The 24,278-nt window shown below is 37.5% G+C and overlaps 3 protein-coding genes and 1 pseudogene across 3 annotated transcripts in view; 3 read left to right on the top strand and 1 right to left on the bottom strand.

The window, feature by feature from the left end:
• The window catches only part of LOC128226340 (neuronal acetylcholine receptor subunit alpha-10-like), a 37,575-nt gene extending 33,594 nt beyond the window's left edge, over positions 1 to 3,981 (top strand). The window contains exons 6-9 of the mRNA XM_052936222.1: positions 458 to 571; positions 705 to 986; positions 1,215 to 1,417; positions 3,565 to 3,981. Coding sequence (XP_052792182.1) covers positions 458 to 571; positions 705 to 986; positions 1,215 to 1,417; positions 3,565 to 3,981 — 1,016 coding nt within the window. The remainder of the gene's footprint in view (positions 1 to 457; positions 572 to 704; positions 987 to 1,214; positions 1,418 to 3,564) is intronic.
• Positions 3,982 to 8,002: 4,021 nt separating this feature from the next.
• Positions 8,003 to 9,637, bottom strand: LOC128226339 (uncharacterized). The gene has a single exon (XM_052936221.1). It carries the CDS (start codon positions 9,635 to 9,637, stop codon positions 8,003 to 8,005), a length of 1,635 nt encoding a protein of 544 aa, XP_052792181.1.
• A 1,624-nt stretch (positions 9,638 to 11,261) lies between these two features.
• On the top strand, positions 11,262 to 20,606 carry LOC128226338 (neuronal acetylcholine receptor subunit alpha-7-like). Its single transcript, XM_052936220.1, has 8 exons — positions 11,262 to 11,423; positions 11,653 to 11,697; positions 13,535 to 13,641; positions 13,832 to 13,971; positions 17,397 to 17,510; positions 17,660 to 17,941; positions 18,170 to 18,372; positions 20,190 to 20,606. The coding sequence occupies exons 1-8, from the start codon at positions 11,262 to 11,264 to the stop codon at positions 20,604 to 20,606; spliced, it is 1,470 nt and encodes a 489-aa protein (XP_052792180.1).
• A 565-nt stretch (positions 20,607 to 21,171) lies between these two features.
• On the top strand, positions 21,172 to 23,839 carry LOC128226337 (putative nuclease HARBI1; annotated as a pseudogene).
• Positions 23,840 to 24,278: the final 439 nt, after the last annotated feature.

Below are 24,278 nucleotides of genomic sequence, written 5' to 3'. Positions count from 1 at the left end.
ACATTAACTGTTTGATAATCTGCCTGTCCAGCCGTGCTTTCGAGTTTTTTGAAAACGGAGTTAAACTGACAATCATTGATAGAAATGTTTTGATGAAGAAAATCTCTGAATGTACGAATGATTCTCGCACTAATAATCAGATTTCCGACATCCTATAATATCTCTAGTCACAGAGTCAATGATGCTGATGATGTCTACAATCATGGCAGATTTAATGTGAATTTCCTCTGAGCGAACGCTTCAAAGTAATTTGTTACAGCAGCTCTTTGAGCTCTTATGACGTCAGTTGAAATAGCATGTCATTTTATTGGGTGTTCAAAATGAGAGGCTACAAGGAGTAGCCCACTACGGGTCAAATGTTAACCCGGGGCTCTTTTTCCGAGAGACGTACATCGTTGATCGGAACCAAAGTTGTATCTTGGTGAAGCATTTATACCCTAAATTTATCTTATTTCAGGTAAACTGCAGTTTGGTTCATGGTCATACCATGGCTGGGATCTCAACCTGACAGAGAAGAGCTCGTCGGCCGACACCTCTATGTTTATTGCTAACGGCGAGTGGGAAATTTTAGGTAAAAGTGATATTCTATTAATAACGAGGATAAGTATTTTGTATGGCGTTTTATTTATAGAAAAATAAGTTTAACGTAACACATTGGTCTTCCTTAAGAACATAAATAAATCATATTCCGTATATGTATCTAGGTGTACCTACTGAGAGGAAGGAGATACTTTACGTGTGCTGTCCTGAGCCGTACCCCGACATTCGGTTCTATATACAGATGCGCCGGAAGCCGCTGTTTTATTTGCTGAACCTGATTTTCCCGTGCTCGCTCATCTCCACGATAGCGATTCTGGGCTTTCTGTTGCCGCCGGACTCCGGCGAAAAGGTGTCCCTCGAGATCACCGTGCTCCTCTCCCTGGCCGTCTTCCTTCTCGTGGTTTCTGAGACCATGCCGGCCGACTCCGAGACCTTCCCTTATATAGGTCAGTCTTCCATTGTTGTATGTGTTATTTTTCACTACTGATGGTATAGATCTTAGTACATGTTCTGTATCTTTTAAACTCTTTGAAATAAATAATTTCCGATCGCATTTGAAACATTTTTCGAATTACGAATAGCGTTCTGCTTACCTTTGTTTTTTAACCCCTCAATTAGAACTTTATTTAGAAGCTAATTTACAATGGCTATCCAATGAGACTGTTTATGTACAGGCGTGTATTTTGCGTGCGCGATGGGTCTGGTGTCGCTGTCGTGCCTGATGACGGTCACTGTGCTGAACCTGCACTTCAAAGGCGAGTTCGGGAAGCGGATGCCGCCCTGGGTCCGCCTCGTCTTCCTCAATGGGTTCGGCAGGATTCTCCTTGTCAAGTCAACCGACAAGCTCACACAATACGACAAGATAAAGGCACAGAAGGTAACATTGCTGGTAGTTATGCTCCTTTCGAAGATGAGCATATGTCGGTAGGCCAAGTCTTTTCCGGACAACGATTTGAAATGGTTTAGACCTAGGACCTCGAAGTATTATTGGTATTTTGCCTTTAGCTATTTAAGGATTGCATTTTATTAGTTGGTCCGAGTTGAAGGTCATGACCAATGTGTTCATAGTAACTCGACAACGGAATTACCTAGGACTGTGAAAATTCACTGGTAGCTTGTACTCGATCAGTCGATAACCTCTTTTGTTTTTGGACTGGGTAGATCATAGATCAAGGCCACAGTCAATATTGATGACCTAATTATTGATTATAATTGCTTAACAAGCTGCTATGCGTAAAATACATATTGTATGTCTTACCTTAAAGTGCTTCCTCCAGATATACTTTGACTCGATGACTTTTTAAAGATGCATTTAAACGAAGGTCACAGCGGTATTATTTCACATGATACATGTATGCTAGTATTTGAAGAAAACAATCTCTGCCAGATAAACTGTATATTGACCTTAACTCTCTGCGACATTAGTTCCAAACATTTATGACACTCATGCCATTTGTTCGACAGAGGTGAGCATTACGTAGATTTCCCCAAGTCCTACTCTGAGTGCAATGGTTAATGTTTACATTTTGCTTAAATTATTTCTCCGTGGATGGTCTCTTTTGTGAGGATATAGAGTTATCCTTAAGACCGCTTCCAGTACAATAACGATTCCCGCCGATGTTGCATCATACATGTATGATATTTTGTTCGTAAAATTTTCGATTCATTATGTTTTCATATCTAAAAGACTATTCGACCGCATATAGTTTGTAGTGAAGATGTATTCTATTTTTATTTTGTGTCACCTTCTGATTTGTTCAATGATTCATTGATTATGAGACTAAATGAAGACAAAGTTTTAAACGACGAATTTCCTATGAGGTCCTCTATGCCAGATTGCTGTCTTTGAATGACTATATCGTACCTCTTACGAGTTTTCACTGATTGATTGAAAGTTGATTCAGTCGTGTGCAGATGGTGTCTGCATCCGGTCGTTGAGTACTTGAAATTCCTATATCCCTTCCTTTCCCTTTTAAATTCCTTATACGTTAGTTTAACCAGTAATACCCAGCATTGTATTCAGTGTCGTTTGTACGTTTTAACGTCATGTTCAGTGTCGTTTGTACGTTTCAACGTCATGTTCAGTGTCGTTTGTACGTTTCAATGTCATTTTCAGTGTCGTTTGTACGTTTCATGTTCAGTGTCGGGTGTATGTTTCAATGTCAAGTTCAGTGTCGTTTGTACGTTTCATGTTCAGTGTCGTTTGTACGTTTCAACGTCATGTTCAGTGTCGCTTGTACGTTTCATGTTCAGTGTCGTTTGTACGTTTCAATGTCATGTTCAGTGTCGTTTGTACGTTTCAACGTCATGTTCAGTGTCGTTTGTACGTTTCAACGTCATGTTCAGTGTCGTTTGTACGTTTCATCGTCATGTTCAGTGTCGTTTGTACGTTTCAACGTCATGTTCAGTGTCGTTTGTACGTTTCAACGTCATGTTCAGTGTCGTCTGTACGTTACAATGTCATGTTCAGTGTCGTCTGTACGTTTCAATGTCATGTTCAGTGTCGTTTGTACGTTTCAATGTCATATTCAGTGTCGTCTGTACGTTTCAACGTCATGTTCAGTGTCGTTTGTACGTTCAATGTCACGTTCAGTGTCGTTTGTACGTTTCATCGTCATGTTCAGTGTCGTTTGTACGTTTCAACGTCATGTTCAGTGTCGTTTGTACGTTTCAACGCCATGTTCAGTGTCGTTTGTACGTTTCAACGTCATGTTCAGTGTCGTTTGGACCCTTACCTTGTGCCTCTAAACAGGGTTTCTATTTGTTATGTTGACTACTGGGCTTGTTCCTATAGTTTTTATTATTTTATTTAATTATTTTAAACATATTTTTATTCAGATCATATTTACACTGCACAGCATTTATTTAATTATTCAATGACATTTTTTTTCCCAGTGTGTAGATTTTATAATGCAATTAGACTCTATATATAACATTATATATATATGTTCAATATCGTTAAACCTCGTAACAAAATATACCAAATGATTCATATACTGAAAGTTGCCGTTGTTATGCTTGCAGAAGCTAGCAGAGGCGTACGAGAACCAAGGTTTCCCCGGGTTGTCGACAGTGGACGAGGAATCCAACCACAACGATCATATGGACGCGGAGCAACGCACTGTCCTGACGTCCGTCCTATCAGACCTCAGTGGCTTTAATATGGCCGACCTCAAGAAAGTCAAGTTCGACTATGACACATCTGCAGAGGTTGTATCTCTACTTAAGAAGCAGCTAGACTGTTTGGATAAGATCCAAGATCACATGGAGGAAAATCGGCGAGAGTCGCTGGGCATGGACGAGTGGCGGAAGTTGGCGCAAGTCGTGGACCGCTTGTTCTTGGTCCTTTTCTTCCTCATTCAGTTCGGGACTTCCGCTTTGATTCTGTTTAGGATAACTTCTGCAGACCCTGATGTTGTGCTTATGAATACACCTAAATAGTAATTGGATGACCAAGAACTTTCATGGTTTCTATTACAAGGCTTGCTGACATATGGCAGTACTGTTTAGTAACCATATTGGTATAAATCTACTCCGGTTTAAAATCGTAACGTTTTGTTGTACGCGCGTGTGTACGTCATGTGCATGTTTAAATCAATACCTAGATTTCATTGAAGTCATTTGCCTTTAAAAAAAAAAAATATCGATGTTTCAATTTCACAGTCTACAATTATTTTGAGGATATTCATCATAACCATGTTATGTCAATTGTTAAGATAAGTCTCCATTGAAAGAAAGTGCTGTGCTTGAAAATGATCTTCACTCATATTCAACTACATCAATTGTATGATACATTTGTAGACTGGAATGCAATGCCAGATGACCTCAAACATTTTAGTTTGAAGAAATATGATATATTTCAACTGCTGAATCAAACAAGAGAATGATTGTATGCATACTATTCCATTAAAATACTCTCTGTCATAGAAATGCCAAATGTGTCGTTAGTTATATAGAAACACTATGTTGTAACTTTCAATTTTTCAACTACATGCTTTGAATACTTTGATTAGTCTATTTTATTATTTTGTTAATTATTTGTAATTGTATACTCTTCCAAAGTAAATATAGATACCAAGATCCTCATTTCAAATAGGCTCAAGGGCATTCATGGGCAATCTTAGTTTATATACAAATATATTCTTCCGTCGAGTTACCATTTATAGTTTCTAACCCTTTATCCAAAACTGCATTAAATATTTTGTTGCATATCTTAATATCCTGGCTGTATTTTAAAATTGAGCATGGTGTGATAAATGTTTGTGATGCAATTTCAAATACTGCTGTATGTTAGCATTTAATGTCCTACATATTGCAAATTGTATACGCCTGAATAAACATCAATCAATCAATCAAAGGGTTCCCATACCTATCTAGCCTACAGCCTGTGCCCACGCCGAAATACGTTTTTATCAACGAGCAATTTTATTCTCAGTTGTGTTCTTCTTCTTTGTCAACGAGCAGATTTCCAAAATGTTGTTCTACTTATTTTGTCTACGAGCAATTTCCTTACATTTGTATCGCTTTTACGAGTTTTTTTCACCAGAGTCTTCTTTTTTACAACGAATTTGTGTTTCATAACTGTTTTCTTATTTTGTCATGGGGCATTTTGTTCACAATTGTATTATTTTTATTTTGTCATTGAACACATTTTTCACAATTTAGGTGTAAACATTCCCATCGACCTTTTGAGTTTAGAGTATCACCTTCTTTTTCCGTCGTCATCGCCACGCCATTCTTTCAGGAAACAGCGGTTTTTCACAAGATCAAAATATTCCATTTCAGACTCTTAAAGTTTTTTTTCTTTATTGGTACCATTTATGATTCGTGCAAATCGAGATGATTAAAGGTGTATTCCAAAAGTTAATGGTGAATTTTGTATGATGAAAGTCAAGAAGGCTACACCAATTGTCAAATAACGTTAGTGAGGTTGACGGAACAAAAGAGGGTATATGTCAACATACGGTGTTCCCCATACCTCCTCCCTCGACCGAGTCAAAGGGACGAACGTAAGTACAAATTAAATAAGATGAATTAATAGCCAATTGTAGCTACTTACCACTTAACAATCTGAACAGTTATTTTGATTCTATACAAGGCTTTAATACTCCAGTTTGGGCTTAACTTGCTAAATGATCGGTACTTATCTGAAAGGGTCATTCTTTTTGCTTTTTGTTTAAAAATATTTCAGAGAAAAACACTGAAAAGGTAACAGGTACATAGGGCAACGGCCCTACGGACGAAAACATGAATGAGAATATGGAGGGCAAGCAGTCAACCCGTGATTATTAATAAGGTTATAACTCAAGAACATGCAATAGCTTATTACTGGCGGCAAGTAAACGGACGGACGGACAACAGAAATGATAAGAGGCAAACTTATATGTGTTTGGAAAAATAGAACTTTAGACTGTCAGATTGATCTATGGATATTTAAACCATTCTTAAACTTTAAGTACCCCACCGATTCCCAACATCATGAGTAGTGCACAATTATGTTCATTGGTACTGATCTTAAAAAATTGCCCTCTGTTATTACTTCCATCGATCAAATCTGGCACCCTGCTTTGACACGATGAAAATAAACCAAGGATGTACATAGTTATGGATTCACAATCCAGACTTTCTTACCTAGCTATTATTCACGAATACCACCTTATCGTATCCGCTATGTTCCGTAGAGAGATCGGGACTATTCGGAGAGACTTTCAGAAATTCTCGTCAGAGGGCATGATCATTATTTGGTTGAAATGTCAAGTGGAAATCATGGAATCGCAATGGAATCCTGTTCCTCCTAGTCGTCTAAACTATCCATAATAAAAGTGTGCGTCAATACTAGTTTCCTGTGTAAGGTTCAGTGATAGGATAATGTAAAGCTGAAAATATTCGTGTTTAAGTCCATGGACAAAACAGGACTGCAAACAATCACACACCGAGCTTGAGTTAGACACCAATAATCTACAACCAAGAAAAAATACACGCAAGTAAGGACATCAAACAAGCTTGCAACAACTTGTACATGTATTGTAAACATTTACTAGATTGCTTGAAGTATAGCAATGTTCCTCTTGAGCACATTTTAAACCTTTTTCGTATGAATGCGAAACTTTTGAGTATTGTCAGCTTACTACGATTAGCAGAATTTCCTGTTTAATGGGATCATTTTGTTATGCTATTTACTGTTCCATAAAGGAAGTACAACAAATAAAACAATCGGCCTTCCAATTAGACGAAGAAGCAATATCCTGAGGTGTGTTTATTGAAGTTCAATACTTAAGAGTTCAGGCTCTCAGCGGGATCAGCTCTATCAGCACAATCAGTTTGCTCATATTGTTGATGGGGATGTATGATATATCAACTTTTCGGTATCAATTTCCCTGACAATTTAAGTCATTACGGATTTGCTCGTTGTTTTCATTCTAAAGGCACTAATGCTATGTAGACTGTCTCTTGACTCAGTTATATTTTAACAACTTTAGCATCAATAATGGCGCTGTTCGTTGCGGTTTTCGTGATTGTTTTACTAGGTAGGTTACTGTTCGTTAATTAATATTTGTTTTAGATATAATAGATTATGCCTTGTTAAGTATCCGTATATTCAGTAATATTCAACGACTATATAGGGATATAAGACAAACAAATAAACTATTGTACAGTTGCCATAGCCTTGTTGTCGTCGACGGTGTCGTTTGCTCACAGACTTTAACCAGGGTCATATCAAGGTACTCAAATGCAACTTGGGAAACATGTTACCAGACATACTACGCCCATGTTTATGAAGGCGCATACATCTGGCTTTATTTATTGTCCCAGTATGGCCTCTTGTTCGACCGAAATACTCCGACAAGCGTTGGCGTTCGCACCACGGTTCCCATGTTTTATTAGTGTTATTATATTGATTAAAACTAGTGTTATTTGTCGTTGTATCTATAATGCTCAGAACCCATCTCGGAGAGTTGCGTATAAGCCACTATTGCTTATATGCATTATGCTTAATGCTACTTTCTTAGATGAACGTATGTTTAAATAGTCGGATGGGGAGCTCTTTTAAATCCGCATCATTTTAATTACGTGTGTTTTGTATACATAATAGGCATAACTGTGATTTAACTTTTAATTAACGCGTATCTGTTGGGTAAACTGAAAATAAATGATTGATTCCTTTTATCCAGAAGAAGTTCCCAATTACATTACCTGTCTATAACAGTCTCATGTCGCGTATTCAATGAATAATTAATTGAAATATATTTATCAATAAGAACTCAAACAATTTGTACTTCTCTTACGCAAATTTAAACAATCAAATATTTGATTAACATTAACAATTAGTATTACGTGTGAAAATGCTTAAAATGTCAGCTCAGTACTATATTTTCATACCAAATCAAATTGTTTTCAAACGTTATTCATTTCGGAGATAATTCAATCTTTATCTTGTTTCAAAATTGACGCTAACTTTAGATCAGTAAATATGCCCGTACGTTTCGAGTCTTGGTGGAGCATTCATACCTCTCAAAGACAACATGTCGCCAAATATGTTGTTTGGTCGCATAAAACACAAGGGTTTAATTGCTCTTATATCATTATCGGTTAAATTGAGATGCCAGAATGGAATATATGCCTTGATACGACATGCACTAGTTTCCCTTGCGCTATGAATTGAATGCCTCGGTACAGCATGCCCTGGTTTCCCTTGCACTATGAGATATGTGTCATAATATGGCATGCCCTTGCTTCCCTTGCACCATGACCATTTGAAAGCAATCATTGGGTACAGGATAGGTAAACGATCTAGGGCAATCATTGGGTACAGGATAGGTAAACGATCTAGGGCAATCATTGGGTACAGGATAGGTGAACGATCTAGGGCAATCATTGGGTACAGGATAGGTGAACGATCTAGGGCAATCATTGGGTACAGGATAGGTGAACGATCTAGGGCAATCATTGGGTACAGGATAGGTGAACGATGTAGGGCAATCATTGGGTACCGGATAGGTGAACGATCTAGGGCAATCATTGGGTACCGGATAGGTGAACGATCTAGGGCCATCATTGGGTACCGGATAGGTGATCGATCTAGGGCAATCATTGGGTACAGGATAGGTGAACGATCTAGGGCAATCATTGGGTACAGGATAGGTGAACGATCTAGGGCAATCATTGGGTACCGGATAGGTGAACGATCTAGGGCAATCATTGGGTACAGGATAGGTAAACGATCTAGGGCAATCATTGGGTACCGGATAGGTGAACGATCTAGGGCAATCATTGGGTACAGGATAGGTGAACGATCTAGGGCAATCATTGGGTACCGGATAGGTGAACGATCTAGGGCCATCATTGGGTACAGGATAGGTGAACGATCTAGGGCAATCATTGGGTACAGGATAGGTGAACGATCTAGGGCAATCATTGGGTACCGGATAGGTGAACGATCTAGGGCAGTCATTGGGTACCGGATAGGTGAACGATCTAGGGCAGTCATTGGGTACAGGATAGGTAAACGATCTAGGGCAATCATTGGGTACAGGATAGGTAAACGATCTAGGGCAATCATTGGGTACAGGATAGGTAAACGATCTAGGGCAATCATTGGGTACAGTATAGGTGAACGATCTAGGGCAATCATTGGGTACCGGATAGGTGAACGATCTAGGGCAATCATTGGGTACAGGATAGGTGAACGATCTAGGGCAATCATTGGGTACAGGATAGGTGAACGATCTAGGGCAATCATTGGGTACAGGATAGGTGAACGATCTAGGGCAATCATTGGGTACAGGATAGGTGAACGATCTAGGGCAATCATTGGGTACAGGATAGGTGAACGATCTAGGGCAATCATTGGGTACAGGATAGGTGAACGATCTAGGTCAATCATTGGGTACAGGATAGGTGAACGATCTAGGGCAATCATTGGGTACCGGATAGGTGAACGATCTAGGGCAATCATTGGGTACAGGATAGGTAAACGATCTAGGGCAATCATTCGGTACAGGAAAGGTGAACGATCTAGGGCAATCATTGGGTACAGGATAGGTGAACGATCTAGGGCAATCATTGGGTACAGGATAGGTGAACGATCTAGGGTCATCATAAAGCACTCATATAGTGAGCATCAAAATAATATTTATTATATGTGACTAGAATGCATTGCCTTGATGACTAATGCCATCGCATGGCTTCTGTGCACAGCGTCGATTTTTGCGTTTTGAGCCGCAACCGACAGTTCGTGTGATGCGTAGAAAGAGGCGACACTGGTTGCAATGAGCACAACTTACTCGAGAAAGTTCTTACACTCAACCTGAATTATATAAATTTCAATTTGTTCTCAAACTTAAAGATGGCCGTCATATCGATTGCAAGGAAGTCTTACAAGTTGGTCGCTGGCGGGCGCGAAATGTCAATTCCCAGTCTAAAGCGTAGTAGTATGTCAGAGAGAGGAACATGGAAAGTCAAGAAGCCTACCGTTGCCCTGAATACAGTTTACAATTATAACAGATCATTTGTCCCCAAAAATAACATGTATCATCAATTTATTATGATTCTAATAGCATTCAGTGTTAATAAAAAAGTAAAAAGTTTGTTTTGTTTTTCAAGGAGCACCCATTTGGGGCTCCTCTTTTAAAATAAACCATTTCACTTTGTATTTTAACACCGTTCTTTGTACACAGCATTTGTTTAGCCAAAACTCAAAATTGATAATAAACAGCTGTCGCCAGAAAACATTCACGTTGATGTCATTTTTGCTTTCTAATCTAAGACAATGACAAGCAAACTAACATCTTTAAGGTTTATATGGCAGTCACCTTGAAATCCACTTTCTGCCAAGAACTGTCGGGCTTCTTACAATTGAAACCCTTGAACGAAATTCACTTTTTATTACCTCCTTTTAACTTAGTGGAACGGATTTTACGCAGTAACAAAAGGAGACCACAAACTTTTTTCACGAAAAGTTGGTTTGATTTGTGTCAGGGCTTTGATGATTTACATGAACAAATCGAAATAACACCAATCTGTCGGCTACTTTCTATGAAACATTTCGCTATCGATGATGAAGCTCTCGTTTATTGCCTCAGCCTTGTGCCTTCAATCAGGGAATTCATAAAAGTTTTGGCTACTGAGGTTGTAATTTTCGTTGTATTATTTATTTCCGCTCTACACAGAGTGTGTACACCACGTGATAAATTGCGTTATAAATGCTACGTTGGAAGGCAATATTTTGATTTGAAAAAAGACTTTAAACAAAGATAACTTCACTATTTCTTCACCATTTTAAATGCAAGATTACGCAGTCTCAGCCGCTTACAGAGCCCTGCCTGCGGTCTTTTACCAGAGTTTGATTGAGTGTTTAGTTTCGTTAAACACTTCGACAAACCTTTTCACAATACGGCCGTCTGACGGAGCACTGTCAAAACATGATTTTGTAAACATGTTTGTCGAAGTGTTTGATGAAACTAATGTCTTTATCAAATTTCGGTAATAAAACAAATGCGGGGCTCTTTAAGAGGCATAGACTGCCCTTTGTTTCATTTAAAAATGTGTTGTACAAGAAAAGTTATCTTTGATTTAAGTCTTCCTTTTAAGCAAAATGTTGACATCCGACGTAGCATATATATGACGTAATTTAACACGTGGTATACACACACTGTATACATAAGTGTCATCACACTATATTGCTTGCATGTAATTCAGGCTTGTTATAACATGCCTATTCGATGTATGTTTCACGGGCAGCCCCGCGGACAGACTGTATTCATCTGAAGAATTTGATGGATGAGTTGTTCGAGGGCTACTCACCCGAAGTGCTTCCCCGCTGTAACCCCCTGGACTCCGTCCAGGTTCAACTCGGACTGGCCGTGCGGCAGATTGTAGAACTGGTCAGTGTATCGTGTCATAGATAGTATGGTTCATATGAAAAAACAAAACAGATTTTATATTGTGGTTCGTGTGCCTTCAAAGGTATTTCGGGTTAGTACGGTGTATTATAAACACTTGCGCAACAGAAACTCTTTAATCATGGCTTTTTCGGACTTGATATGTCTCTAAAATAGTTCAAGGCTGTTTTTGCATGTTCAGTAACTGTTTTCTGTTGTGTTTCTTTTCCAGAATGAGCCTATGCAGATCCTGGAGACGAACACGTGGGTCAGAATGGTGAGTTATCTCCAGCAGTATAACAATAAAACAATAAACAATCACTCCAGCAATATTGATGTTTGTTTTTTTTTCTGACAAGTGCCCGCTCCTTCATTATAAAAACATGGTGATGATTATTTACCATGGTGCTGAGTTACAGTTATACTACTGTGCGCCCAATCTTATCAGTTGTGTGTGTACTTAACACGTACTGAGTTTATGTCATTTTACTATTATTTGTTTTTATAGCTTTTACCATTATTTGTTTTTATATGTTATAATGGCATTATTTTCAAGGTTTTAAAATAAAATAACCTTCACCTGTACACCTATTATTTAGCCTCCTAAGAAGTGTCCCAAATGTTAGATAACAATGTATATCAAATATGTATAATCAGTTCTTAAAAGATACAATAGAAACTACAGGGACGACCCAGTTGTCAGCACAATAAGCCTGCTTAAAGGCATGTGCATCTTATCCCATTAAAAACGCAACAAAGGTACAGGAAAGAGCCCAGCAATTAAATTTTAAACATTGGGTTTAGTTAGTCACAAGGATTAAAGCCAAACCTGAAATGTTCAATCCTGACAAACAACCGCCAGCCAACAGTTATGACATATACTAGCGACCCTTTCACAGACTAGGAAGCAACCTTGAACGAGTTCAACTCATCATCTATATCTCATTCCTACCGGTGTTTGTTTAGAGCCATCCAGAGCGTGTGAGATGGCTGCGTATACACAATACGTCTCTCGTCATCATAAACGCGTCTGAAATGATTCAATTAAGGAATGAATTGCGGGGTTGATGTCATTATCGGGGTATGAATGCAGTTGGGTTGGTCAATGTGTGTGGAGTCCGAAGGACTCCACGCGTACTTTGACCAACCCAATTGCGTTCATATCCCCGATAATGAAATCAACCCCGTAATTCATTCCTTATATTTACACCAATAGTTCATTATTTCATCCAAGAATTGTTAAAAAAAATACTTCATTTCATTTAAGAAAACCTTTCAGTAATCCGTTCTTACCCATTCTGTACATAGAACGACCATACTATAACCGGAAACATATTTTTTCAAATGACGTCACAATAACGCGGGAAAAGATCAACCACTTGAAATCACTTTAAAACGTAAAATTGAAACACTTCTGGTACCAATATATTTAAAATATAATAAACTTGCACTTTTAAAAATGTTGATCTATATTTTACGGGACCTGCAGACACAATACAACCAATAACAAGATCAATAGCTTTCATGTATATTGTTATGCAATGAATTACGATCCGAACATATCCGAAGATGTTGCGTTCATCGACTGATGAACGCAATTGACGAAATGACGTTCATTTAAGGAATGGAAGTTGAGGTGTAAATATCTGAAAATGAATAAATAACATAAACTTATTGTATACATGAGCCTTTCCACTGCAGAAGGTAGCGCGACAATGCATGTACCATTCCGCTGAAAGAGGAAGCATTACAATGCATTTTCAATTCGGCTGTAGAACGAATCTACGGTACTACTGTAGAACGAAACAGTATAATGCATGTACGGTTCCATTGCAGAAGAACGCAGGATAATTCTTGTACTACTCTACTGTATAAGAAAGATGGACCATGCATGAACCATTCAACTGTAACACGAAGCGGGACAATGGATGTTCGATTCCACAGTAGAAGGACGCATGGCAATGGATGTACGATTTCATTTGGTTGCTAACCGCTAACTACACCATCATATTGCTACTTTCACAACGATAGGCACCAGTCCCATAATGTTTCAGCGCTTGGCTAAGGATGCTAAGGATGCTAAACTCACTTACAAGATCTTGTTCATCATTAAGGTATGGAACGACTGCCAGTTGACGTGGAACGCGACGGAGACGGGGATCAAGAACATCGCCGTGCCCTACCGGAGAGTCTGGGTACCGGACATCACGCTCTATGATAAGTAGGTACTTGTACGTGGTAATTAGGAATTCTTATGATTAATGAATAATGCTGGATATATAGAGAGATGACTGAACGTAGTACATTACTTGTATTCTGTATTTTGTAACTAATTTTCATATTGTAACAGACGATAAGAATCACCGCAAAAATAATATCGATTTTTCTTCCACTTCCTGACATTCCAAAAGTGCACAGAACGCGCTAGGAGGCCTGCAACAATACCGACCAAACGTTTACCCAAACGGCGACGTCTACTACAACTTCCCGTCCGTCATCCGCAGTCTCTGCAAGGTGGATGTCACTTACTTCCCATTTGACACTCAAGTCTGTGAGTAGTTTACACAGTAGCGTCGGTTTGATATAACTTAAACATATTAATGATTATAAAAGAAGTCCAACTCCAGCATCAAAACATTGATTCGAATTTCAATTAATTTCGAATTTAAATTATAGCATGGACATTCTTGTGTGTTTAAGCATGTCGGGTATCGCTCAGTAAAATAACAAAGAATACTTTAGGAAGTTTGAAAAGCAGATTTAGAGCTATGTAGGACCTTATTATTCCCAGATCATATTCTTCACAGGTCTGGGAAAACTAGGATCCTATTCTTCACAGTTTCAAACTGAGACATATAATTATGATTGACCAAAATGGTGGTAAGCAAGAGAATCATATTCTTCACAGATTTTGTCGATGACATTGCTGTTTGATAAATTTGATATTAAAAATGTAATAACAAAAAAAAATAAAAAAAAAAATAATAAAAATAAAATAATAATAATAATAGCATGATAAAAGTAATAATAATAATAATAATCTTGAAACTACGCCTTATACAAAAACAATAAAACATATTCTTACAACAACAACAATAACAACAACACCACCACCAATTCTTAAAACTATAATTTTCTCTATATTTAACCCGGTCGGATTGTGTACCAGGGGGTGAATTGTTACACTATCGTAAATGTTCGACCATATATCAGGCAAGTTCGGAACAGAACTATCTTTAAACCAAAGCCCTTCTAGCACTGCGGTATTCACTACTACTGCTGGCCCGAAATTTAGCCGTTCAACGAAAGCGTTGGAAATACTTTTTCCAGTACATTTGTCTATGCCAACACAACTCTCGACAACAAACACAATGCCATCTACCTTTACTAGGCATACACCAACTATTACGGTGCCAACAAGAACCAATACTATTCCTACTTATACCACTAATACCCGTACAGCAACAACATAAAACAATATAAAAATATAAAACAACTATCTCTACAACAGCCGCCACTGCGCCTACAACTGCAGCCAACTAACAGCAGCAACAACAACAGAAACGACAACAACATAATCAACGATTATTTATGACTAGAATATAAACGCATACATGTATATGAAGAAATTATACCTGCAATACTGGAAATAGCAATCTGTGACAAATGTGACTCAGTTGTAAAATGTACTTTTTTTTGTTAAACAAAATGATGCAAGTTTTGAAACCGGCTTCGATCACAAATTTCCCAGGAGCTGCGACATATATATTCGAAATGTGTGACAAATGAGATCTTATTTTTCCCAGCTGTGAAGAATAGGATCCTATTTTTCCCAGGTGGGAAGAATATGATCTGGGAAAAATAAGGTCTTAAAGAGCTATTCTGAAAAAAAAATTCATCGACACCAATTTTGTAGCTTTACATGTGAAAGAATGGCGGCCATCTCCGAAAACATTGTAGCTCACGTTTCGATGTTTTTAATGTTCATTTATCATGATCCTATAACTTTTATGTTGTTTTGCCAGGAAAAATTATTAAACACAATATTTATATATTATTTTGTTATGTCAACCATGCAATACATGTTATTATCAACATATTTTTTTCTTACATTCATGACTGTACGCAAGCTTTGTATACCTTTTATTTCATTTTGTGAACATAAAATATTAATCACATATTTGATAGATTGATATTGTTTTGCCGTGGCAACCACTCAATAAATTCAAATAGCATAATGTACACGATTATTGCATTTCTGATTTTAGCTTTGTTGGCTGTAGCATGTCGTTTTTTCTGTTTGCTAAGATAAGATAAGTCGTAATATGCTTTTTGAAGTATGCTTTTTAACTATGTTTACTGTATTTATTTCTGCATCATCATAAATATCTCACATAATTGCACATGTGCCTTTTTTGAGTGGCCAATAGAACGTGACCCTGGTTAGACACGAGCCCACCACTAAACCACTCTCTCAACTAATGCTTTGTTGATCTCGGTATTCTTTTAAATGATAGAGAGGTTGGAGTCACGAATTGTACGTGTAAGTGTGGACAAAACGTTTGCACTTCCTGACCCTGAAGGGCTCATATCATGCAGCAGGCCCCTGTGGATTATCATAAACATAACTCCTTTCATAACAGAGTTGTCACAAATTGTACGGGAACGTGTACTTGTGTACAACAGTTTATCTACGTCCTGATCCAGGCGTATGCATAAAGTACACAACTGACCATAATGTTAGGCATTAGGGAGCACTCTGAATAATTTGCAAAGTTTTGTTATTTCATCGCCGTTTTCCCGCAATATCTCTTTTAAAGATAAGCATTGTCTTTTAATTTCACATGACGTACATCTTGTTTCTCAACCTTTCATATCAGTAAAACGATGTCATGTTCGGCCCTAATAGGGTGAATCTTCATGAACAGCATGTGCAATTTGTAATGTTCTCCAACAATACAAATGGGATGTGGAACGAAAAAAGTAAAACGCTTCAAATTTATTTTATTTTTTAATCAGTTTTGAGTTAACATCCCCTGCGTCATATTGTGTAGTATTATACGGAGTTTTGCAGTCTTTGAAAAGGGAACATTTTATCTAAGAATTGCAACTCTACGAAAAATATCTGCCAACATAACTGTGCTGTGTCAAAATGTTCAAGACTAACATGTCCAATTTGCTTCTTGTTGATTAATTTTGAAATAACAAAATATTCCATAAAATAGTTGAACAAGTGACGTTATTTCAAATGCAAATGTTGTTATTTAACCAAAAGCTGTTTTTTTTTGTTTTTTTTCGACGACGTTACTTACCTCTTTAAACCAATATATTAAAGAAAGTGCACATATTTAATATAAGTAAATATTGAACCTTAAATACATTCAATTGTACTTCTTTTAGTCCTGAGTCTTAATGCAACTCTTTAACCAGTTTAATATGAAGTAATAGTAAATGAGTAATACGGAACGAAACGGAACATTAATCATTAACTGCAACTTATAATAACCTCGCAGGACATACAGCGCTTCTTTGGGAGAGTGCAATTATAAACATAGCGAAAATATCTAATAACATAAAATAAATTCAAGCAATCCATTTTATTCACAGTATTATACGCAATTTAAAGACATGTTTCTAATATAAGACTTACTTCCTTAAACATACAAAATGATTAGATGTATGTATAACCGTTCTTCCTGTCAGCTTGATAAGATCTTGAAACACAATCTGTGTAACTAATGACCGGTTGTTCACATATAACCAAATTTCCTTTGTTATATAATACTCCTAGTCCCTGATGCTATGATGTTGATGATTTCTACAATGGCTGTTGTGTTACGACAGCACTTTGAAATGTAATGACGTCAGTTAAAAGAGTGGGTCAAAAGGCTAAAGCGGGTGGCATTTGCCGAGAGACGTTCACCGTTGATCGGGACTTATAATTTGTCTTCTAATCCTAAATTCATCCTATTTCAGGTAAATTGCAGTTTGGTTCATGGTCATACCATGGCTGGGATCTCAACTTGACAGGAATGACCTCGGCGGCCGACATCTCTATGTTTGTATCGAACGGCGAGTGGGATATCATAGGTAAATGTGATTTGCTTTTGATAAACAAGGATATGAATCTGGTATTTTGAATGCAGTTTCCTTCCTAAGTTTTATTCATAAACAAGTAGTTTTACGTGAAACGCTTGTCTGACCTCAAGTATTAAGTGTAAAGCAAATTCTGTATGCAGGTGTTCCCGCTGAGAGGAATGAAATTAAGTACACATGCTGCCCGGAGCCCTACCCTGACGTCCGGTTCTACGTGCATATGCGCCGGAAACCGCTGTTCTATTTGCTGAATCTGATTTTCCCGTGCTCGCTCATCTCCACGATAGCGATCCTAGGCTTTCTGTTACCGCCGGAATCTGGGGAGAAGGTGTCCCTCGAGATCACCGTGCTCCTCTCCCTGGCCGTCTTCCTTCTCGTGGTTTCTGAGACCATGCCGGCGGACTCGGAGACATTCCCTTATATAGGTTAGTCTTCCTTTGTTGCATGTGTTATTTTTCACTACTGATGGTATAGATCTTAGTACATTTTCTTCTGAGCTTTATGAAACAAATTGTGCTTTCGCATTTTCACTTGCATGACCGTAATAAAGTCCGTGTGGTATTTTAAAGAACGCTCTTATCTTTCCATTCTAACATCTCGATTATAACTTTGCTGAACAACAAATACTGCACACTGAGACTGTTCATGTACAGGCGTGTATTTCGCGTGCGCGATGGGTCTGGTATCGCTGTCGTGCCTGATGACGGTCACTGTGCTGAACCTGCACTTCAAAGGCGAGTTCGGGAAGCGGATGCCGCCCTGGGTCCGCCTTGTCTTCCTCGACTGGTTCGGCAAGATCCTCCTTGTCAAGACAACCGACAAACTCACACAATACGAAAACATAAAGGCGCAGAAGGTAACATTGATGGTTGTTATGCTCCTTTCGAAGATGGCCCGTTGGTCGGTACACCACGTTTTTTTCCGCACAACTATTTGATTTTTTAGACCTAGTTGGACCTTGAGACACTACTGTGCTGTAAGCTATTTAAGGACCCCCTTATGTTATGTGCTAGTATGTTCAATGTTAAGGTCATGGCCAGTTTTTATATAGTAATTAAACATAGGGATTGACCTAGACTTTGAAACCCTTTTTCCTTCAAATAGAATTACTTAGTGTAGTCAACGATCTTTTCAATACTTATAAAACGAAGGTTATAACGGTATATATCACAATGGTATGTTTGTGTCTGAAAAAGAATCACCATAGAAAAAAACTTCATGTTGATCTCAACGCTCTGCGACATAAATTCGTTGACATTAATTACACGCTTGTCTTTTTTTCATCAGAGGTGAGCGTTTGAATGCCCCAAGTGGTGCTTTGTTCTCTTGCTCTGAATTTAGAGATGAATATTTACCTTTTCTTCAATTACTTTTTTCCGATTTTATTTTCCACCACCCATTTTAACCAAGGTTGGCATTGTTTTTTTCTTAGGGATATAATGTTGGTTATTTTCAGACCGTTTTCAGAACAATAACAGCTGCCAGCCGTTGTTGCCTCAGATATAAGATTCTGTTTGTAAAGAATTTGATTCGTATCGCTATGGTATGTCAAATTAATTCGAGATATACTATAAAAAAATAGTGTAGATGTATTATATTTTATTTTTCCTCCAGGTTTTTACAATGACACATTGATTATTTTAAGACATTGTTTAAACGCAGCATTTGCTTTGGCGAGCTATTTCAGATGGATGTCTTTGAATGACTTGATCGTACCTTTTAAAAGATAGCTACGTTGCTCCAGTTTGATTCATTAGTATGTACATATTCAGACTAATTATCCGTATCAGTACTATATGGAAATATGAATTATTATTGCACCCAAATATATAGCAATACAGTGAAAAATGACCCAGCTTTACCAAGACATTGGAGTATGAACGCATTATGTTTGCAAAATATGAGGTATACTTTAATGGATACTGAAGGATATAAGTTCTTCCATCTAACAAACAATGCTTCTTGCTATATTTCGACCATTTAGCTAATTTCACTGCTAGAGCAATGCAGAAGGGAGAAAACCGCACTGAATTAACTATGTCTTGTATATCTGAATTTCCTCCCCTGTAGTATCTTATTTATAGAATTATTGTGCAATGTAGCTCCAATGAGATCAAACCCTAAACTGCAAGGAATTGTCCTGTGTATGGGAGTTTCCCTTTCAAATCCGTCTTTTATGCATCTATTTTACTGTTATATATATGCATATACATGCAAAATATAACATATTCGTACATGAACTTATTTTATAACTCAATCATTATTCTGGCTATGTTTCACAGACTGATTTTCTTTGAAATCTGGTACTTTCAAGTTAGATGTCCAACTCTACATGGACTCAGGTGAAATTTTAGTGATCTATTACAAATGTCTTGAGCTAAAGCTCAATCCTAAAAACCCAGTTAACTCATGTTCTAGTGATCGTGTTTCACTGACTGTTCTAAGGCGCCACTTTGACTTGTGGTCTGCTGTGATGTTTGTACGTTTGTGTTTCTCGTTAATTGTCGTTTTGGCCCTTACTTTGTGCTTCTTAACAGGGTAATTATTTTTATTTTCTAAATACCGAAATCTTCCCGTAATTATCATTGTTTTATCAAATTATTAAATGGCATTTTCTTTTCACACTTTTGTATGTCGTCGGAACAAAATCTCCGAATTGTTTTATGTTTGTAGACGCAAGCAGAGGCGTACGAGAACCAAGGGTTTCCCGGGTTGTCGACAGCTGACAAAGACTCCAACTACAACGATCCTTTAGACGCCGAACACCGCACCGTTACGACGTCCGTCCTCTCAGACCACAGAGACGTCAAAATGGCCGACCTCAAAGGCGTCAAGTTCGACTACAACACATCTACGGAGGTTGTGTCCCTACTTAAGAAGCAACTGGACTGTATTGATAAGATCCAAGATCACATGGAGGAGAAGCGGCGAGAGTCGCTGGGCATGGACGAGTGGCGGAAGTTGGCGCAGGTTGTGGATCGTATTTTCATGGTATTCTTCTTCCTCTTCCAGTTCGGGATCTCCTCTTTGATTCTTATTAGGATAATTTCCGCTGATCCGGATGTTATGCACTTTTACTCAGCGGAATAATTATACGATGACATAACATACTGCAATGTTATTTACTGTAAGGATTGTCGTGATATGACGGTATTGTGTTACCGTATATGTTGAATGACTTTGGCCACATGTGGGTGCGACGTATGAAACACAAGGCATCAAGTCGTAGCCCTTTCTTGTACGCGTGTATGTACGCCATGTGTATTTTTATGTATGTAAATATCAATGTTCATTTGAAGTGTATATATGTTTAAATTTCATAGTCTTCAACATGTTCAGCATGTGCATCATAAACATGTTTTTAAAATAGATGATGAGAACAGTTGATCGTATTTGATTTTTTTTTAAATACTGATAGGAAAACATGTCTTCATTTGGTACTTTTTGATTGTTTATCTGCAGCAGCCAATTGTATAAATGTGTATAAGTCCTAACCAGCGGTTATCTTTTGGTTATCTCCCTGGTTTGGTCAAGTTATTCAAAAACCGATTGTATACAAATTAAGTTATCCTAGCCAGCGCGTGATTCGGCTAACTTTTGGACAAAATTTAACCGAACTCGAAGAGTTTGGTTAGCTGATTTAACCAAAACAAAGATGGCCGACCTTGACATAGTGAACGCTAGGCGACCTCGACAATTTCGCAGGATATGTAGACAAATGGACGAATACAACGACGAGGAAGTACGTAAACGGTATAGATTCACTCCGCACAACATAGACATATTGGAACGACTGATAGGCCACAGACTTGAGCGACCTACTCGCAGAAATCAACCCTTGACACCACGGCAACAGATTATGATTGCTTTACGTTTTTACGCTATATGGATTTTTTTACAAGTAAAATGTGATACATTTGGGGTAGATGTTGCCACGATTTCAGGGGTTGTTACTGCAGTGACCGACTGTATTTTTGACCTGAAGGACAGCGCGATTCAATTTCTGACGACAGACAGACATCGACACAGGACTAAGACTGGAATTCATGCCATAAGGGGATTCCCGTCTGTGATATCAGCGGTAGACGGAACGCACGTTAGAATACAAACGCCCAGTGAGGACGAGGAGCAGTATGTCAATAGAAAACATTATTAATGTGCAAGCCAGCTGCGACCATAGAGGTAACGAAATTTTCATTGTACTGTATAATGAATTTCGTTCTGAATAACAAAAGCAACTTTATTGCAGTAAGAATGATATAAAATATAGTACCCTTTTTTATTCTTATAAATCCATGTTTGAATAGTATTCGTAAGATGATGTAGTGGCGATGCCTACAAAATTTCCCAGGAATCGCCACTACAGTCTACAACAATCAATTTATTTTTTCAACTGATGTAAACGTGTAGAGGTTGTGACGTAATTTTTACTGAATTCCATGTAATATTTTTCAACAGCTATATATAGTATTTTTCTATAAATGATAGGGGCACCACATGGGGTATTTGCATTGTACTATTGTTTAAGTACTATGTACAATTTACAGTATGGTAATCTTGAAAGAAAGAAATTCTGTGACATATGATAATGTATTGTTTGTGTTTCGCAGGTGTATTTACAAGCATAAATGCCATCTAGCCGGGCAGTACGCACGATGCCCATGTATTCAGGACCTCGGAATTGTTCCACTTCATGGAGACACATCATCATGATAATTGTTATTGAATATAAATAAGGCATATGTCACATTCATGAAGTCTGTTTCATGGAAATAAATTTAATTAAATGTACTTAAAACATAGAAATTGTATTTACATGAATATACTTCATTTCCAGGCCTTGAAGATGGCATACTGCTAGGGGACAGTGCCTACCCTTGCTAGCCTTACATGCTTACCCCATACCTGCACCCAGGTAATGTCGCATGCACTTGTGCAAAACATTCCTATTACTGCTGAATTTTATCCTTCTTATTTCTTTTATTTCAATTTGGATTAATATTTCATTATGATACCCAAGAATTAAGGCAGCTAAGTTACCATTGTTGCTGCAAGCTGCTTATGTATGTTTGTTATAATGATGATGGTGGTGATGGTGGTGGTGGTGATGATGATGATGATGATGATGATGATGATTAAAACAGATCCGGATGAAGCCACTGAAAGTAAGTAAGTAAGATTGTGGTATGTTGTGTTGTGCTACACAACCTTGCAAAGTTGTGGGGAGAACCCGGGAATTTCCTCCCGAGAATGACCAGCAGCCCCCTACCGTTCTGAGCCATGATGATGACATGTCTGGAAAGGCAGTTCGGGAGTACATTACAATGCAATACTTCAGGTTTGACTATTTTTATACTGGCTTCCTTTTGCAATTTTAAAACATTAAGGCATTACATTTCCAATAACTTACCAACAACTTATTTCTAACATGTATAACAGTTGTTATTAGTTTAAAAAGACCTTTTGAACTTTGTTACAAATTAAAGATTTACAAGTTTCATATTGGCCCTGATAATTAAAAATTATTAAATTAAACAACACATGTATCATCAAAAAGTCATACATTTTACAAACTTCTTACAGGAAACTATATGCTTTATATCTGCAGCAGATATGAACTGCAACAACTACAACACAATTATAATATGGGTCTGTAATTAAGATACACTGACATTTTTCTGTGTTGCATGTATATTTTTCATTAAATTTTAAGGCCAGAAATGCAGACAATGCTGGAAGTATTTATTACTGCTACTGAACACTACCACTGTTTTACTCTATTTACAGTTGACCAGGGTCATTTGACAAGGATGGAGGCCACTTTCATGATCATCATTTTCCACCAGATTGTTTAAATCGATATAAATAAGTGTCTTTTATCAATGACCCTGTGTATGTATTTATTTTAACAATAGTGGTGACCACGTTTGATAAAACTGAATGCTTGTGTCTGAATTGAGTTTCTCTAGTTCATGGCATTTTATAACACTTTATGAACGATACTGTGATACTTTGTTGAATGTGTGAAATTGTAGTTACAGTGTATGTGATCTATTTTTGAATTTAGAGTTATATGGCATGGTACAATTGGCTGCATCATATAATTTGAATTATTTCCATAAAAAGGACAAAAATGTACAGATCTTTACATTTTTAGTGAATAAGAACATGCATAAAAATAAAATAACTGCAGTTAAAATATTTGACACTTAGATTGAATAGTATATATTTACATAATGTTTTCACTCAGTAAAGTCAGCACATTTGTTGCTGCATCAAAGAACTTCTTCTCTGACTTCTTGGCAGCAGTGGCCTCAACATAATCTGCTGTCTGCACTTCCTTTAAGGTTCTTGGTGTCCTATATAAAACATTTAAAGAAATATCACACAGTGCATATTGGTGAATAATCCTGAAAAAACTGTTAGGCAACATACAATAAAATTGTTTTTAAGTATTCCATTATTACTCATTAATACAACAGTTAAAAATGCAGTCTTACTCCCAAATGAAATTTACCACAATTGATACAAAAAAAGGATTAATAAATGTCAAAATTAATGGTTCTTATGAAGGGTACCAAGTTTACTTTGAAAGAAAGGTGCATAAACCGTGGTATATCCACCATATGAGACTATAGAAGATCACAGTAAATCTTTTATCATTCACCAATCGTTTAATATGTTTGTGTTTTCGACTTTTAACATGCACAGCTACAATATTATCAGTAATTGATATTTTCAATAAATGCATTATTTTGTAAG

The sequence above is a fragment of the Mya arenaria genome, chromosome 3 (genome assembly GCF_026914265.1).
Source record: "Mya arenaria isolate MELC-2E11 chromosome 3, ASM2691426v1".
Classification (NCBI taxonomy): domain Eukaryota; kingdom Metazoa; phylum Mollusca; class Bivalvia; order Myida; family Myidae; genus Mya; species Mya arenaria.
The sequence above is the reverse complement of the archived record's forward strand: the minus strand, read 5'-3'. Positions and strand labels throughout refer to the sequence as shown.